General features: G+C 32.1%; 1 protein-coding gene across 3 annotated transcripts in view; it reads left to right on the top strand.

Annotated features, from left to right (window-relative positions):
* Positions 1-471: 471 nt before the first annotated feature.
* Positions 472-18734, top strand: part of LOC127712456 (ADP-ribose pyrophosphatase, mitochondrial-like) — a 40533-nt gene continuing 22270 nt past the window's right edge. For 2 of the 3 annotated variants that reach the window (XM_052218895.1, XM_052218893.1), the window contains exon 1: positions 16180-16290. In XM_052218895.1, the coding sequence (XP_052074855.1) occupies positions 16195-16290 (96 nt within the window). In that variant the 5' untranslated portion in view covers positions 16180-16194. Of the gene's footprint in view, positions 653-16179; positions 16291-18734 lie in introns of those variants that run through there. The other variant, XM_052218896.1, reaches the window with a different exon arrangement.

Raw genomic sequence — 18734 nt, 5'->3', positions numbered from 1 at the left:
TTATGTAATTCGGTGCCATTCATTAATACGCTACTAGTACTTATTATTTAGTGACATCTTTCGAATGTTTGGGTTTAAGCCCTCATGAAGTTAATCCAGAAAAGTGCTTCGGAAGCAATAAATTTATAAAGTGTTTTTTTTTCGTTTTCAAATCTGCTCTCAAATTAACAATAGTCGTTTATAATATTTCATCCTTCATTTTTATTTGGGGATTTATTTGGTATAATCATTAGTTTTGTTAGAATTGTTAGTTTTTGTCTCAAAAGCTTCTTTTGTCGAATAGCAAGATAATATCACAGTAGTGAGGTGAATAACTAGATTATGTTCCAGCTGACATACCAAATACAACAAAATGTGTAGGTTCGATATACTATTTATACCTACAGAAATCAATATTGTTTTAAAATATTAAAGTGTACGTTAAACTAAAAGATTAAATTTATGATCACATATACTATGAATGTGCACATATGTATTTATTAATCTGACTATGTTTCCAGTGACATTAGAATAAATATGATTTTAGTTTTGTATGTGTAGATACACCGAGGTAGACGCTTGCAGGAACTATAGTGTATAAATGTTGACTGCAGTATTTATTGTTTGGTGTTATGTACGAGATGCTGTAGGTTCAATTCTTAGTTGGACGACAGTAAGTTTTGTTTTTATGCATTTTTCTTTTTTTACTTTTTTGCTTTTTGATGTTTGGTTAGGTTTTCCTCGAAGCTTTCAAACTATGGTATAACAACTATTTTACACTTTTAATCTTCTAACCATTCATATCTAACGCAATACAACAAATCGTTTACAATCATAAATAAACAAGATTAAGAGCAATGAACATTTTCTATTTACATATTTGGAATTATTAAAAGGCAAACAATCGTATTGAATAGTCAAACATTGGATTTACTTCATCAGAGCTAAAACAAAATAACAACAAAAAAGTAAAATAAAAAAATACCGAACTCCGAGGAAAATTCAAAACGGAAAGTCCCTAATCAAATGGCAAAATCAAAAGCTCAAACACATCAAACGAATGGGTAACAACTGTCATATTCCTGACTTGGTACAGGCATTTTTAAAGGAACGTCGTCAAATATATACCATCGAAACGACTGTCGAGAAATATGCACTATAAAGGCTTCCAGATACCATCGGCATCATGGCCTGTGATTACCACAAACACTCAATTTTCACAATAACCATCCGGGATTGGAACGCTCTTCTTCCTGGTGCTGTATCAGCACTGTCAGTCGAGTCGAGGCTTTAATCGATGACAAAGCTGAATTAAATTCAAATGTTTTTAGGATGAGGGGTGGCTCTGTATGCGCACCAAATCCACGGCAGTGTTATCAGTTTGTTGATTGTGATCATTGTCTGACAGAAGCAGAACTATGGGTTTTTCTTATTGGCTGCGACACTGGAATTATTATCAACAACAGAGACGCATAAGTAGGTTGTGTGCTGTTCTGGATATATTCAGCATGTACAACTCAAAGTGTCTACGCTCAATTATATAAAGATCAGAAGATTCAATTTGTTCCTCAGTTATATTTTATGCGGCATTACCATACAATCCGTATTTGGAAAAAGATAATTATTCGTAAGAAATATACATACGTCGAAGAAACAGTACTTCATCATGTTCATATGACCTGAACATATTTTTAAGCTCCAAGTCACGGGCACTTGTCTCTGAAACAAAAATACTGATATACCTTTATGTTATATAGGTAAAACATGACTGTGGCTAAACATTTGTTTCTCGCTAAACAAATCCTTGATGCAACATACGTCATAAAGCATTAACCCCATTATCATATTTCACTTGTCAGATAAAGCTTTCTAGACAAATTAGTATGAATAAACTGTCAGGTTGGATTTGCGTCTATCATATATACTTTATAAATTCTATGAAACAAGTATACATGTCTGCATGCAATCTGTCATATAAAACGTCGATCTCATTGTGCTGCGCCGTTTGTTCTCAGTTCAGTTTCAGAATAGGTTGTTTTCCTTATGCGAATATTAAAATAAGGAGATGTGGCATAAGTATCCACCAGAGACTTGACAGGACGAAGATGTAAACAAAATAGGTCGCCCTACTGTCTTCAACAATGAGCAAAACTATCAAGAATAACGTGTGGAAATCTACTAAAGGCCTCGGCACAAGAAAGGGTGAAACAATTCAAATGGGAACAGTCTGTTTATGCTAAAACAATATGACAACAAGGACTACAACAAAGACTTCCGGTAAATTTCAGGCTCCTGTTTTAAGACAGGCACATACGGAATATTATGAGATTTAAAAAAAATATGTGCGCTCAACTCTCCACTTAACATGCTAACCGTGGACATAACATTAAAACACCATCCGCATAACATTAAAACAAACTGTATGTCGAAAAAAGTGCTAGAAGGATTCTGGATCCTACTGCATTCCAATTTGTACTTTAACATATGTATCAAGAAAATAAGTATCATACATGTACATGGTTGATCTAAGTCACTCTTCTCTTTATCTTCAGTTTCTGAAAGCATTATAAGAGATACTTTTCATATTGTGTTTGAAATTCTATCATATAGTTTTCTTTCTAGTTAGGTGATTAAAAAAAGTTTACATTGTATAATCTCGACATGAGAGCTTGCTAAACCTGTAATTTGACTGAAAGCAACCCCGCAAATGACATTTACCTTTAAGATGTTTATTTTACAATATAAGTAAAACCAGAAGTCCATCACTAGTAATGGACTTTAGGTATAACAAATATTTGCAAGATATAAGAAATCATATCAATGAGTTGTCTATGAACTAACACTCCCTTTAATTGAGTAAATGTGATGCATATGTGTGAAGGATTTGAGATATACCCTTTAACTGAGTAAATTGTGATGCATTTGTGTGAAGGATTTGAGATATACCCTTTAACTGCGTAAATTGTGATCATCATGCATATGTGTGAAGGATTTGAGATATACCCTGTAATTGAGTTAATTATGATGCATATGTGTGAAGGATTTGAGATATACCCTGTAATTGAGTAAATGTGATGCATATGTGTGAAGGATTTGAGATATACCCTTTAATTAAGTAAATTGTGATGCATATGTGTGAAGGATTTGAGATATACCCTTTAATTGAGTAAATGTGAGTGATGCATATGTGTGAAGGATTTGAGATATACCCTTTCATTGAGTAAATGTGATGCATATGTGTGAAGGATTTGAAATATACCCTTTAATTGAGTAAATTGTGATGCATATGTGTGAAGGATTTGAGATATACCCTTTAATTGAGTAAATGTGATGCATATGTGTGAAGGATTTGAGATATACCCTTTAATTGAGTAAATGTGATGCATATGTATGAAGAATTTGAGATATACCCTTTAATTGAGTAAATGTGATGCATACATTATGTGTGAAGGATTTGAGATATACCCTTTAATTGAGTAAATGTGATGCATATGTGTGAAGGATTTGAGATATACCCTTTAATTGAGTAAATGTGATGCATATGTGTGAAGGATTTGAGATATACCCTTTAATTGAGTAAATGTGATGCATATATGTGTGAATGATTTGAGATATACCCTTTAATTGAGTAAATGTGAGTGATGCATATGTGTGAAGGATTTGAGATATACCCTTTCATTGAGTAAATGTGATGCATATGTGTGAAGGATTTGAAATATACCCTTTAATTGAGTAAATTGTGATGCATATGTGTGAAGGATTTGAGATATACCCTTTAATTGAGTAAATGTGATGCATATGTGTGAAGGATTTGAGATATGCCCTTTAATTGAGTAAATGTGATGCATATGTATGAAGAATTTGAGATATACCCTTTAATTGAGTAAATGTGATGCATATATGTGTGAAGGATTTGAGATATACCCTTTAATTGAGTAAATGTGAAGCATATGTGTGAAGGATTTGAAATATACCCTTTCATTGAGTAAATTGTGATGCATATGTGTGAAGGATTTGAGATATACCCTTTAATTGAGTAAATGTGATGCATATGTGTGAAGGATTTGAGATATACCCTTTAATTGAGAAAATGTGATGCATATGTATGAAGGATTTGAGATATACCCTTTAATTGAGTAAATGTGATGCATATATGTGTGAAGGATTTGAGATATACCCTTTAATTGAGTAAATGTGAAGCATATGTGTGAAGGATTTGAGATATACCCTTTAATTGAGTAAATGTGATGCATACATTATGTGTGAAGGATTTGAGATATACCCTTTAATTGAGTAAATGTGATGCATATGTGTGAAGGATTTGAGATATACCCTTTAATTGAGTAAATGTGATGCATATGTGTGAAGGATTTTAGATATACCCTTTAATTGAGTAAATGTGATGCATATATGTGTGAAGGATTTGAGATATACCCTTTAATTGAGTAAATGTGATGCATATGTGTGAAGGATTTGAGATATACCCTTTAATAGAGTAAATGTGATGCATATGTATGAAGGATTTGAGATATACCCTTTAATTGAGTAAATGTGATGCATAAATGTGTGAAGGATTTGAGATATACCCTTTAATTGAGTAAATGTGAAGCATATGTGTGAAGGATTTGAGATATACCCTTTCATTGAGTAAATGTGATGCATATGTGTGAAGGATTTGAAATATACCCTTTAATTGAGTAAATGTGATGCATATGTGTGAAGGATTTGAGATATACCCTTTAATTGAGTAAATGTGATGCATATGTATGAAGGATTTGAGATATACCCTTTAATTGAGTAAATGTGATGCATATATGTGTGAAGGATTTGAGATATACCCTTTAATTGAGTAAATGTGAAGCATATGTGTGAAGGATTTGAGATATACCCTTTAATTGAGTAAATGTGATGCATACATTATGTGTGAAGGATTTGAGATATACCCTTTAATTGAGTAAATGTGATGCATATGTGTGAAGGATTTGAGATATACCCTTTAATTGAGTAAATGTGATGCATATGTGTGAAGGATTTGAGATATACCCTTTAATTGAGTAAATGTGATGCATATGTATGAAGGATTTGAGATATACTCTTTAATTGAGTAAATGTGATGCATATATGTGTGAAGGATTTGAGATATACCCTTTAATTGAGTAAATGTGAAGCATATGTGTGAAGGATTTGAGATATACCCTTTAATTGAGTAAATGCGATGCATTCATTATGTGTGAAGGATTTGAGATATACCCTTTAATTGAGTAAATGTGATGCATATGTGTGAAGGATTTGAGATATACCCTTTAATTGAGTAAATGTGATGCATATGTGTGAAGGATTTGAGATATACCCTGTAATAGAGTAAATGTGATGCATATGTATGAAGGATTTGAGATATACCCTTTAATTGAGTAAATGTGATGCATATATGTGTGAAGGATTTGAGATATACCCTTTAATTGAGTAAATGTGAAGCATATGTGTGAAGGATTTGAGATATACCCTTTCATTGAGTAAATGTGATGCATATGTGTGAAGGATTTGAGATATACCCTTTAATTGAGTAAATTGTGATGCATATGTGTGAAGGATTTGAGATATACCCTTTAATTGAGTAAATGTGATGCATATGTGTGAAGGATTTGAGATATACCCTTTAATTGAGTAAATGTGATGCATATGTATGAAGGATTTGAGATATACCCTTTAATTGAGTAAATGTGATGCATATATGTGTGAAGGATTTGAGATATACACTTTAATTGAGTAAATGTGAAGCATATGTGTGAAGGATTTGAGATATACCCTTTAATTGAGTAAATGTGATGCATATGTGTGAAGGATTTGAGATATATACCTTTTAATTGAGTAAATGTGATGCATAATGGCATATGTGTGAAGGATTTGAGATATACCCTTTAATTGAGTAAATGTGATGCATATGTATGAAGGATTTGAGATATACCCTTTAATTGAGTAAATGTGATGCATATATGTGTGAAGGATTTGAGATATACCCTTTAATTGAGTAAATGTGAAGCATATGTGTGAAGGATTTGAGATATACCCTTTAATTGAGTAAATGCGATGCATACATTATGTGTGAAGGATTTGAGATATACCCTTTCATTGAGTAAATGTGATGCATATGTGTGAAGGATTTGAAATATACCCTTTAATTGAGTAAATTGTGATGCATATGTGTGAAGGATTTGAGATATACCCTTTAATTGAGTAAATGTGATGCATATGTGTGAAGGATTTGAGATATACCCTTTAATTGAGTAAATGTGATGCATATGTATGAAGGATTTGAGATATACCCTTTAATTGAGTAAATGTGATGCATATATGTGTGAAGGATTTGAGATATACCCTTTAATTGAGTAAATGTGATGCATACATTATGTGTGAAGGATTTGAGATATACCCTTTAATTGAGTAAATGTGATGCATATGTGTGAAGGATTTGAGATATACCCTTTAATTGAGTAAATGTGATGCATATGTGTGAAGGATTTGAGATATACCCTTTAATTGAGTAAATGTGATGCATATATGTGTGAAGGATTTGAGATATACCCTTTAATTGAGTAAATGTGATGCATATGTGTGAAGGATTTGAGATATACCCTTTAATAGAGTAAATGTGATGCATATGTATGAAGGATTTGAGATATACCCTTTAATTGAGTAAATGTGATGCATAAATGTGTGAAGGATTTGAGATATACCCTTTAATTGAGTAAATGTGAAGCATATGTGTGAAGGATTTGAGATATACCCTTTCATTGAGTAAATGTGATGCATATGTGTGAAGGATTTGAAATATACCCTTTAATTGAGTAAATGTGATGCATATGTGTGAAGGATTTGAGATATACCCTTTAATTGAGTAAATGTGATGCATATGTGTGAAGGATTTGAGATATACCCTTTAATTGAGTAAATGTGATGCATATGTGTGAAGGATTTGAGATATACCCTTTAATTGAGTAAATGTGATGCATATATGTGTGAAGGATTTGAGATATACCCTTTAATTGAGTAAATGTGATGCATATGTGTGAAGGATTTGAGATATACCCTTTAATAGAGTAAATGTGATGCATATGTATGAAGGATTTGAGATATACCCTTTAATTGAGTAAATGTGATGCATAAATGTGTGAAGGATTTGAGATATACCCTTTAATTGAGTAAATGTGAAGCATATGTGTGAAGGATTTGAGATATACCCTTTCATTGAGTAAATGTGATGCATATGTGTGAAGGATTTGAAATATACCCTTTAATTGAGTAAATGTGATGCATATGTGTGAAGGATTTGAGATATACCCTTTAATTGAGTAAATGTGATGCATATGTATGAAGGATTTGAGATATACCCTTTAATTGAGTAAATGTGATGCATATATGTGTGAAGGATTTGAGATATACCCTTTAATTGAGTAAATGTGAAGCATATGTGTGAAGGATTTGAGATATACCCTTTAATTGAGTAAATGTGATGCATACATTATGTGTGAAGGATTTGAGATATACCCTTTAATTGAGTAAATTGTGATGCATATGTGTGAAGGATTTGAGATATACCCTTTAATTGAGTAAATGTGATGCATATGTGTGAAGGATTTGAGATATACCCTTTAATTGAGTAAATGTGATGCATATGTATGAAGGATTTGAGATATACTCTTTAATTGAGTAAATGTGATGCATATATGTGTGAAGGATTTGAGATATACCCTTTAATTGAGTAAATGTGAAGCATATGTGTGAAGGATTTGAGATATACCCTTTAATTGAGTAAATGCGATGCATTCATTATGTGTGAAGGATTTGAGATATACCCTTTAATTGAGTAAATGTGATGCATATGTGTGAAGGATTTGAGATATACCCTGTAATAGAGTAAATGTGATGCATATGTATGAAGGATTTGAGATATACCCTTTAATTGAGTAAATGTGATGCATATATGTGTGAAGGATTTGAGATATACCCTTTAATTGAGTAAATGTGAAGCATATGTGTGAAGGATTTGAGATATACCCTTTCATTGAGTAAATGTGATGCATATGTGTGAAGGATTTGAAATATACCCTTTAATTGAGTAAATGTGATGCATACATTATGTGTGAAGGATTTGAGATATACCCTTTAATTGAGTAAATGTGATGCATATGTGTGAAGGATTTGAGATATACCCTTTAATTGAGTAAATGTGATGCATATGTATGAAGGATTTGAGATATACCCTTTAATTGAGTAAATGTGATGCATATATGTGTGAAGGATTTGAGATATACACTTTAATTGAGTAAATGTGAAGCATATGTGTGAAGGATTTGAGATATACCCTTTAATTGAGTAAATGTGATGCATATGTGTGAAGGATTTGAGATATATACCTTTTAATTGAGTAAATGTGATGCATAATGGCATATGTGTGAAGGATTTGAGATATACCCTTTAATTGAGTAAATGTGATGCATATGTATGAAGGATTTGAGATATACCTTTAATTGAGTAAATGTGATGCATATATGTGTGAAGGATTTGAGATATACCCTTTAATTGAGTAAATGCGATGCATACATTATGTGTGAAGGATTTGAGATATACCCTTTAATTGAGTAAATGTGATGCATATGTGTGAAGGATTTGAGATATACCCTTTAATAGAGTAAATGTGATGCATATGTATGAAGGATTTGAGATATACCCTTTAATTGAGTAAATGTGATGCATATATGTGTGAAGGATTTGAGATATACCCTTTAATTGAGTAAATGTGAAGCATATGTGTGAAGGATTTGAGATATACCCTTTCATTGAGTAAATGTGATGCATATGTGTGAAGGATTTGAAATATACCCTTTAATTGAGTAAATTGTGATGCATATGTGTGAAGGATTTGAGATATACCCTTTAATTGAGTAAATGTGATGCATATATGTGTGAAGGATTTGAGATATACCCTTTAATTGAGTAAATGCGATGCATACATTATGTGTGAAGGATTTGAGATATACCCTTTAATTGAGTAAATGTGATGCATATGTGTGAAGGATTTGAGATATACCCTTTAATAGAGTAAATGTGATGCATATGTATGAAGGATTTGAGATATACCCTTTAATTGAGTAAATGTGATGCATATATGTGTGAAGGATTTGAGATATACCCTTTAATTGAGTAAATGTGAAGCATATGTGTGAAGGATTTGAGATATACCCTTTCATTGAGTAAATGTGATGCATATGTGTGAAGGATTTGAAATATACCCTTTAATTGAGTAAATTGTGATGCATATGTGTGAAGGATTTGAGATATACCCTTTAATTGAGTAAATGTGATGCATATGTGTGAAGGATTTGAGATATACCCTTTAATTGAGTAAATGTGATGCATATGTATGAAGGATTTGAGATATACCCTTTAATAGAGTAAATGTGATGCATATATGTGTGAAGGATTTGAGATATACCCTTTAATTGAGTAAATGTGAAGCATATGTGTGAAGGATTTGAGATATACCCTTTAATTGAGTAAATGTGATGCATATGTGTGAAGGATTTGAGATATATACCTTTTAATTGAGTAAATGTGATGCATAATGGCATATGTGTGAAGGATTTGAGATATACCCTTTAATTGAGTAAATTGTGATGCATATGTGTGAAAGATTTGAGGTATACCCTTTATGAGTGAAGAATTTGAAATATACCCTTTAATTGAGTAAATTGTGATGCATATGTGTGAAGGATTTGAGATATACCCTTTAATTGAGTAAATCTGATACATATGTGTGAAGGATTTGAGATATACCCTTTAATTGAGTAAATTGTGACATATGTATTAAGGATTTGAGATATACCCTTTAATTGAGTAAATTGTGATGCATATGTGTGAATGATTTAAGATATACCCTTTAATGAGTAAATTGTGATGCATATTATGTGTGAAGGATTTGAGATATACCTTTAAATTGAGTAAATTGTGATGCATATGTGTGAAGGATTTGAGATATACCCTTCAATTGAGTAAATGTGATGCATATGTGTGAAGGATTTGAGATATACCCTTTAATTGAGTAAATGTGATGCATATGTGTGAAGGATTTGAGATAGAGATATACCCTTTAATTGAGTAAATTGTGATGCATATGTGTAAAGGATTTGAGTTATACCCTTAAATTGAGTAAATGTGATGCATATTTGTGAAGGATTTGAGATATACCCTTTAATTGAGTAAATGTGATGCATACATTATGTGTGAAGGATTTGAGTTATACCCTTTAATTGAGTAAATGTGATGCTGATTTGTGAAGGATTTGAGATATACCCTTTAATTGAGTAAATGTGATGCTGATTTGTGAAGGATTTGAGATATACCCTTAAATGTCTTTAATTGAGTAAATGTGATGCATATGTGTGAAGGATTTGAGATATACCCTTTAATTGAGTAAATGTGAGTGATGCATATGTGTGAAGGATTTGAGATATACAGAGGCATTGAAACAATTACATGGCCTACACATAAAGCTTGTACATCTTTTAAGAATATGATGATAAATTGAGAATTTTTACACAACTTTAACTGCAATGACATGTTTAACTTGAACTGAAGATGTTGGATAAGCTTTTTTCTGACTGAGGCATTGTACCTTGACTATGCATGACTTATATGGGTGGTGACTAAATAATAAACAAATAAGCGGCTTTATTTAGAGTTGCCATAGCTGTATACAAAACTGACAAGGACATAATATAACATAAGCTCTTTAACCGGCATACAAGGCGTGTCAATACAATACAAAACAATCATGCATTAATTTACATAAAAACAAAAAATGAAGCACTATGGTTGAAGCATTGTAGTAACATATTTATAAGCAAGACAATAAATAATAGACAATATTTTATTAGCACAAAGGCAATTATAACAATTAGTAAAGGCCCAATTTAGTACATAGAAATACATAAAAAAACAAAAATACGACAACTAAATAATCAAGACTTTCGAAACAGGATATTGATAATTAACATCATTAATGGTTTTGTAAAACATTATCTCTAACTTTCAACAAATGAGAAATGTAATTTGAACATATATTTGATATTTTTACTGACCCACTATTTAACAATAGTTTTGACTTTATGCTATCGTTATGTATATTTCTTAAATTTGGGTAAAAAATTTAAACAATTTTGTCACAAGGATTTCTCTTTCCTTTTGATATTTAAAGGGGCATTAGCTGTCAAATTCATGTTCACCGATTTGACTAAAATTCTCATATTTGATTTACAACAAACTAAAACGTATATCCAAATTACAAAAAGTCAAAAATAAACAATTAACAACGCATGGGTTCGATAATGTGTTTCAACAATTCATGTGTATTCTAATCTAGACGCTATCTAATTAACCATCGAGGTGACCTCCGAAGACTTCCGACGGTCATATAACCCAATATAAACACGAATAGAGATATAACTAAATAGCGAACTCGTGCAATTAGATTTTTCTAGGTCTGTTTAATTTCATATTATAGGTTAAAAAATATGTTAATCTTCGTTTTTGCCTGTATAAATATGAGTTTTTGTGGATCGCATCAATCAACCAAATGGTTTACCCTAGTTTCACTTTCAATGTTGACATTAATTTCCTTTTAATAGTTAAGTTCATGTGAATACAGATTCAGTGAGGTCGAATTATTTAATTGCAAGTGAATAATTCATCAGCGATATTTCTTAGCTTTTTATAACAAAATTGAACCAAACTGCCTGCTAAAAGCGAATTATTATTTCACAATTTCACTTTCATTAATGATTGAACAAAAAAAAATCATATTTAAATTTTGTTTATATCTCGTAGCTAATTCCCCTTTAAGGCAATGCCAAATAAAGTTATGAAATTAAAAAGCCTGCTTTCAAAACATCAGTAGATAAGCATGTCACAATAAAATATAGAAACTTCAAGAAATTTAATCAAGAAAAATATATAGATGATTTAAAATCTAAAAATTTTAATGAAATACTTTATTTTGATGATCCAGATCATGCATTGGATACATGGTACTCTAAATTATTAAACGTTTTTAATAAACATGCTCCAATAATAACGAAAAGAGTAAATAAAAAGTCTCAACCAAAGTGGTTAAATCAGGATATAAATCAACTACGTGCTACAAGAGACTTTGGTCATAAAATAAAGGTTTTAAAAACTACAAGTTATTTAGAAACAAGCTATCCGCCCATAAAAAATAAATGTAAGACTGACTATTTCTCCAAGGCTGTACAGTCTAATTCAAAAACTAGTGAAATCTGGAAACATCTCAAAGATTTAAATGCAGAGTCAAAATGCCCAATAACAAGTGTTACTTTTCAAGGATCTGAGGTCAATGAACCAGGAAAAGTTTGTGAACACTTCAATGAGCATTTTGGTACTGTAGCTGAATCAACTATTCCTAACCCCAAATCAAATTTCGAATCCCCAAACTTAAAAGAGTTCATTGAATAAAAAGTTGGTGACAACTATTTTAAATGTTATTGTTTATTTCCAATAGAAGTCTTTAATGAACTATTAAAAGTTAAAATTGATAAATCTACGGGTTTGGATGATGTTGGTCCTAAAATTCTAAAAATAAGTGCTTCAATAATTTTTGAATCTGTTGTGCATATTTTTAATTTAAGCCTTTGTACAGGTATATTTCCATCTACCTTTAAGTGTGCAAGAGTATCACCTATCCATAAAAGTGGCGACGTAAAAGATATGACTAATATCTGTACTTCCAATTTTATCAAAGATTTTTTAAAAGATTATTAAATCCCAAATTTACAAATATTTGATAGAATTTTATTTGATTTATAAGTACCAGTCTGGGTTTAGACACGGCCATTCCTGTCACTGTTAATTAACATGGATCAAGGAAACTAGACATAAAATGGCCGGAGCAAAATATATCTGGCTCATTGTATACTAAGGAGCTGAATGAAGCATTTATAGATATGCTGAACAACTTAGGCATTGAACAAATGGTTGATTTTCCAACTAGGAAAGATAATATCCTTGACCTTTTCTGCACAAACCAACCTGCATTGATAACAAAAATAAAATCAATACCAGGTATATCTGACCATGATATTGTATTAGTGGATGCAATCTGCAAGCCCCAAAGATCTAAACAATCACAACATAAAATTTATTTATGGAAAAAGGTTGATATTAAAAAGATAAAAGACATAACATCTCATTTTATATCTGAACTTATATCTCAGGCTAATGAAAATTTAAATATTGACCAATTATGGAATAAATTCAAAGAAGGTAGTAATAAAATAATAGATGATAATGTACCAAGCAAAATAACTAAATCTAAGTACACCAACCCTTGGGCAAATAGGGATATAGACCATTTATGTAAAAAACAACGTAAAGCTTACAACAAAGCTAAAAAAACTGGTAAACAAGAACATAAAGATAAATATAAAAAGTTAAAAGCTACTGCTCAAAGAGAAATAAGAAGAGCCCAGAGCACGTACATGCAAGAAATAATTAGCCCCCAGTTAGAAGAAAAACCTAAATCTTTCTGGCAATTTATAAAAAGTAAACTGAAAACAGAAACATCTGGTGTTTCACCATTAAGAGGAAAGGATGGCTTATTATATAGTGAGCCGAATACACAAGCTAACATCCTAAATGAACAATTTAAAAAGGCTTTTACTACCGAAGATACATCCTCTATGCCAAATAAAGGTACAAGTCCCCACCCCACTATGCCAGACATATTTATTAGTAATAATGGCTTATTAAAGTTACTTAAAAACTTAAATCCACACAAAGCCACTGGCCCTGATAATCTGCCAGCATATTTTTTACATAATTTTGCAGAAGAATTGTCTCCATTTTTTACATTCTTTTTCCAAAAATCTATTGATACTGGTAAAATCCCAACTGATTGGAAGCAGGCTAATGTTGTACCAATATTTAAAAAAGGTGACAAGCATAACGCTATTAATTATAGACCAGTTTCACTAACTGCAATATGTTGCAAAATTCTAGAACACATTATAACAAGCAACATAAGGAAACATCTTACAATTAATAACATATTAAATGATAGTCAACATGGGTTTAGAAGTAAAAGGTCTTGTGAGACCCAACTTATCATCAGTTTACAAGATCTTGCAAAATCATTGGGATATGGTAACCAAATAGATGTTATACTTTTAGATTTTTCCAAAGCTTTCGATAAAGTCCCCCATCAAAGATTAGCCCAGAAATTAAACTTTTATGGTATTAGGAATCAAAATTTAAATTGGATAAATGACTTTTTAGCTGACAGGCAACAGCAGGTACTATTAAATGGTGTTAAATCTTCAAAATTAGCTGTTGATTCTGGTGTCCCTCGGGGAACAGTTTTAGGCCCAACATTATTTTTACTCTTTATTAATGACCTACCCGAACATGTAACTTGCAATGCAAGACTTTTTGCAGATGACTGCTTATTGTATAGAAATGTTAATAATAGTTCTGATGCCAAATTACTTCAAAAAGATTTATCTAGTTTAGTACAATGGGAAGAGGACTGGCAAATGAATTTTAATCCTGAGAAGTGTTATGTTATTCATATTTCTAAAAAAAGTAAACCTTCCACTTTTGATTATATATTGCACAATCATGTTTTAGAAGCAGTAAAAGATAGTAAATATTTAGGCGTAACTATAAGCCATGATCTTGATTGGGGAACACATATAAACAATATTACCTGTAAGGCAAATAAAACCCTAGGTTTTCTTCGTAGGAACTTAAAAAACTGCACACGTAAGGTTAAAAACCTTACGTACACATCACTTGTCCGTCCAGTCGTCGAATACTCTTCCCCTGTATGGGATCCGTACAAAAAGCAACACATCACTCAGGTTGAGCAGGTACAGCGTAAGGCAGCCAGGTTTGTCTTCAATGATTATAAAGACAGATCACCTGGAGCAGTTTCAAATTTAATTAAATCATTGGAATGGGAAAATTTAGAAATAAGAAGGAAAAAAGCTAGATTAACTATGCTATATTTATAAAATAAATTGGGGGTTAGTGGAAGTTCCTAAGGACAATTTAACAATATCTGATAGACGTACTAGGGGGGAACATAAATTTAGGCAAATATCAACAAATAAAGATTTCTATAAATTTTCTTTTTATCCTCGCACTATTTCGGACTGGAACTCACTACCTGAAGCAATAGGTATGTCTGACACCCTGGAATCCTTCAAAAGTGGCATATCCACTTTAACATTTGAAGGAGCCACAACAACGTATTAAACTACAAAGCCACTGTACATAATGTATATATATGTTATTGTTAATGATTTTTCTTTGTCATATTATTTTTAAATTAAGTCCATATGTACATAGCACACAAGTTCCGGGAAGTTTTACACTCCTACCTAGGAGTCTACTCCCGTATTCGGAAGAAGAAGAAGAACTACACGGGAGTTGTTTATAGATTTTAAGAAAGCTTTTGAAATTGTGAATCACTCAATTTTATTATCCAAATTAGAAATGTATAAGTTTGATTCTCTTTCTTTTAAAAGGTTCAAAGCATATTTATCAAACTGGTCTCAAAAAGTAAAAATAAATACCAACATATCTTCAGGTAAAAAAGTAACATTTGGTGTACCGCAGGGTAGTATTCTAGGCCCCTTATTATTTGTTTTATATATTCATGATCTCCCACTTCAACTTAATCATACAAAGCCTGATTTGTATGCGGATGACACAACACTTAAATACTCTTCAAATTCCGTTGATGATATATGTGATAAATCTAATGACGAAATAGCAACTTTTAAAATATGGGATGAAAGTTTATATTTTGAGTTTTTCAGAGGGCATCAGGGGAGATTAGTATTGTACTAACTGATTTTACCCTCTTTGAATAAAGTATTTATTATTTTATTATATAATATAAGTATGATAAGCTATGTACTAAAGTTAAAATTTGAGTTATTTGCAGAAAGTTTAAATCAATTTTACTCTTAGGTAGTTAATGTTGTGCAAATGTAGAGAATTTTGGGTATTTAGAAAAGAATCCATAGGGAACTATGTCAACTATGTTTCTCAGATTAGTGATTTAGAACAAGGGTGGGCCTCAAGAATAAATAGTGCATTTAGAGTTGTCTTTCCACGCCGGAAGTTTACGTCACGTGAATGACAAATTGTTTACCTTGTTCACAGGGCGTGCTTTGGTTATCGGTTTCCATTGTCGTATTATCTGTTTTTGCATTGGTCGTAGATGTATACTTGGTAGGTTTGATAAATAAGAAATTTTATATGAAAAAGAGGTTTGAATTACTTTCTCATGAAAAAAGTTATATATTGCTCAACCATTGTCAACAGGTGTCCATACAAGTTCAATGGTGTATTTTCCTGTAAAACATTTATATCATTAAGCAAATATCTTCACGTCCTATTGGCACATGGGGCGATTTCCCCTAAAGGACACCAGAGCAATTTATTCTTAAAAATCGCCTGGCAGGACTAGAGATTTATGTTTATTGAGCCATTCAATATTTATAGACCTTGTCGCTATTTGGGAATCTGCAACACTTGAACTATACACCTAATCGCTATTTGTCCATCATAACTGGAAATCACAAAGGTTCCCGTAAAATTTTGACATAATAGAAAATATCTAATGCCACAATGGAAAAGTGATTGTTGTATGACGTCAAAAGTTCATGAGGTGCAGCTTCTCGGGTCAAGCGGCGCAAATTTCCAAATAGTGATAAGGTCTATTGATGTCATACAACAATCACTTTTCCTTCATGGCGTCAGACATTTTCTATCGTGACGCAAAAAATTTACTGGAAATTTTGTAAGGCCCTGTAATGGCGGACAAAAACTGATAAGGTGTATTCAATATCTGAAAAAGGGGGTGGATGGTTACATTTACCTTGTCAAAGACCCCATATACAAATAGGCCACTTCTTGGTTATTTCGGCCATATTGAATAGAGGGCAGATTTTTTGGATAGAAATAGATATAAATCCTATGCATGTTTCCAATGCAAGCAACTGTTCTGTTTGTATGATGTTTTCCCATATTTTTCATGCCTTTTAGACCTCCATCATGAAAATCTGCCCCCTATTCAACATGGCTGCACTAACCGTGATGGGGCCTATTTCAGGCAATTTTCAATGTACGTCAGATGGTAAATCATGCCATCAACCCCTCATTTTTATAAGACCGCAAAAAAATTTTTGTGGTCGTATATTGGTATGACGTTGGCGGCGTCGCCGGCGTCGTTGTTGTCTGAAGACACATTAGTTTTCACACTCTAACTTTAGTTTAAGTGAATGGATCTCAATGAAATTTTACCATAAGGTTCAATACCACAAAAGGAAGGTAGGGATTGATTTTGGGGGTTATGGTACCCACAGTTAAGGAATTAGGGGCCAAAAATAAGCATTTTTGTAACTTCCAGACATAACTTGTGTGTAAGTGTATGAATCTCTCTGACATTGTACCACAAGGTTCCATATCACAAAGGGAATGCTGGGATTGATTTTGGGGGTAATTGCCTCCCAATTTTAGGAATTAGGGGCCAAAAAGAGGCAAAAAACAAGCATTTTTCTAGTTTCATGACAATACATGTAACTTGTGTGTAAGTGTATGGATCTCTCTGACATTGTATCACAAGGTTCCATATCACAAAGGAAATGCTGGGATTGATTTTGGGGGTAATTGCCTCCAAATTTTAGGAATTAGGGGCCAAAAAGAGGCAAAAAACAAGCATTTTTCTAGTTTCATGACAATAACTTGTGTGTAAGTGTATGGATCTTTATGAAATTGTACTACAAGGTTCCATATCACAAAGGGGAAGCAAGGTTTGAGTTTGGGGTAATTGCCCTAAACGTTAAGGAAAAAGGGGCCAAAAAACAAGCATTTTTCTAGTTTCCAGACAATAACTTGTGTTCAAGTATATGGATCTCTCTGAAATTGTACTGCAAGGTACCATACCACAAAGGGAAAGCTGGGATTAAGTTTTGGGGTGATGAATCATAAGGGGGTTAAAAAAATTGGGGGGGATTTTTTTTTCCTTTTTTTTCTTTAAAATTTTCCATTTTAAATTGGTTATTTATGATTTATATATAAAAGCAAATAATAATGATATGGTTTGAATAGGTAAATTAAAAATTTCTAAGTTCTTAGACCACTTTCATTCTGTGTGAGAAACCTACAAAATGTATGCTGTGTCAAATATTTAATCACAATCCAAATTCAGTGCTGTATTAAGCTTGAATATTGTGTCCATACTAAGTGTTCCAACTGTTCAGGGTTCAACCTCTGCGGTCGTATCAAGCTGCGCCCCAGCGGAGCATTTTATTACATATTTAGACCAGAAAAGACCCACAGATTTGCCACAGAAACAACTTCAAACAAGAAATGAATACCCCTTACTGGCCTAGATATACATGTATATATATCGTTTGATTTTATTGAAGGTTATTTGTGTTATCAAATTATTGCATAGACTCTTCTGCTAGACATGACACTGTGCACCTGCTACTTGAATTTTTTGTATCAGAGTGATTTTTTGGCGTTCTTTTGCCATGACTTCACACTAAATCATGAACTTGTATAATTAAGCTTATTATTTGGAGAATGCAACTAACATGCACATAACACACATCTCACGCATTTTCATTGTTTGCATTGAATGACATTCTTTTTATCCAGATAAACAA

Source organism: Mytilus californianus, unplaced genomic scaffold (assembly GCF_021869535.1).
Source record: "Mytilus californianus isolate M0D057914Y unplaced genomic scaffold, xbMytCali1.0.p SCAF_8, whole genome shotgun sequence".
In the NCBI taxonomy this organism is placed as follows: Eukaryota; Metazoa; Mollusca; class Bivalvia; order Mytilida; family Mytilidae; genus Mytilus; species Mytilus californianus.
The sequence above is the reverse complement of the archived record's forward strand: the minus strand, read 5'-3'. Positions and strand labels throughout refer to the sequence as shown.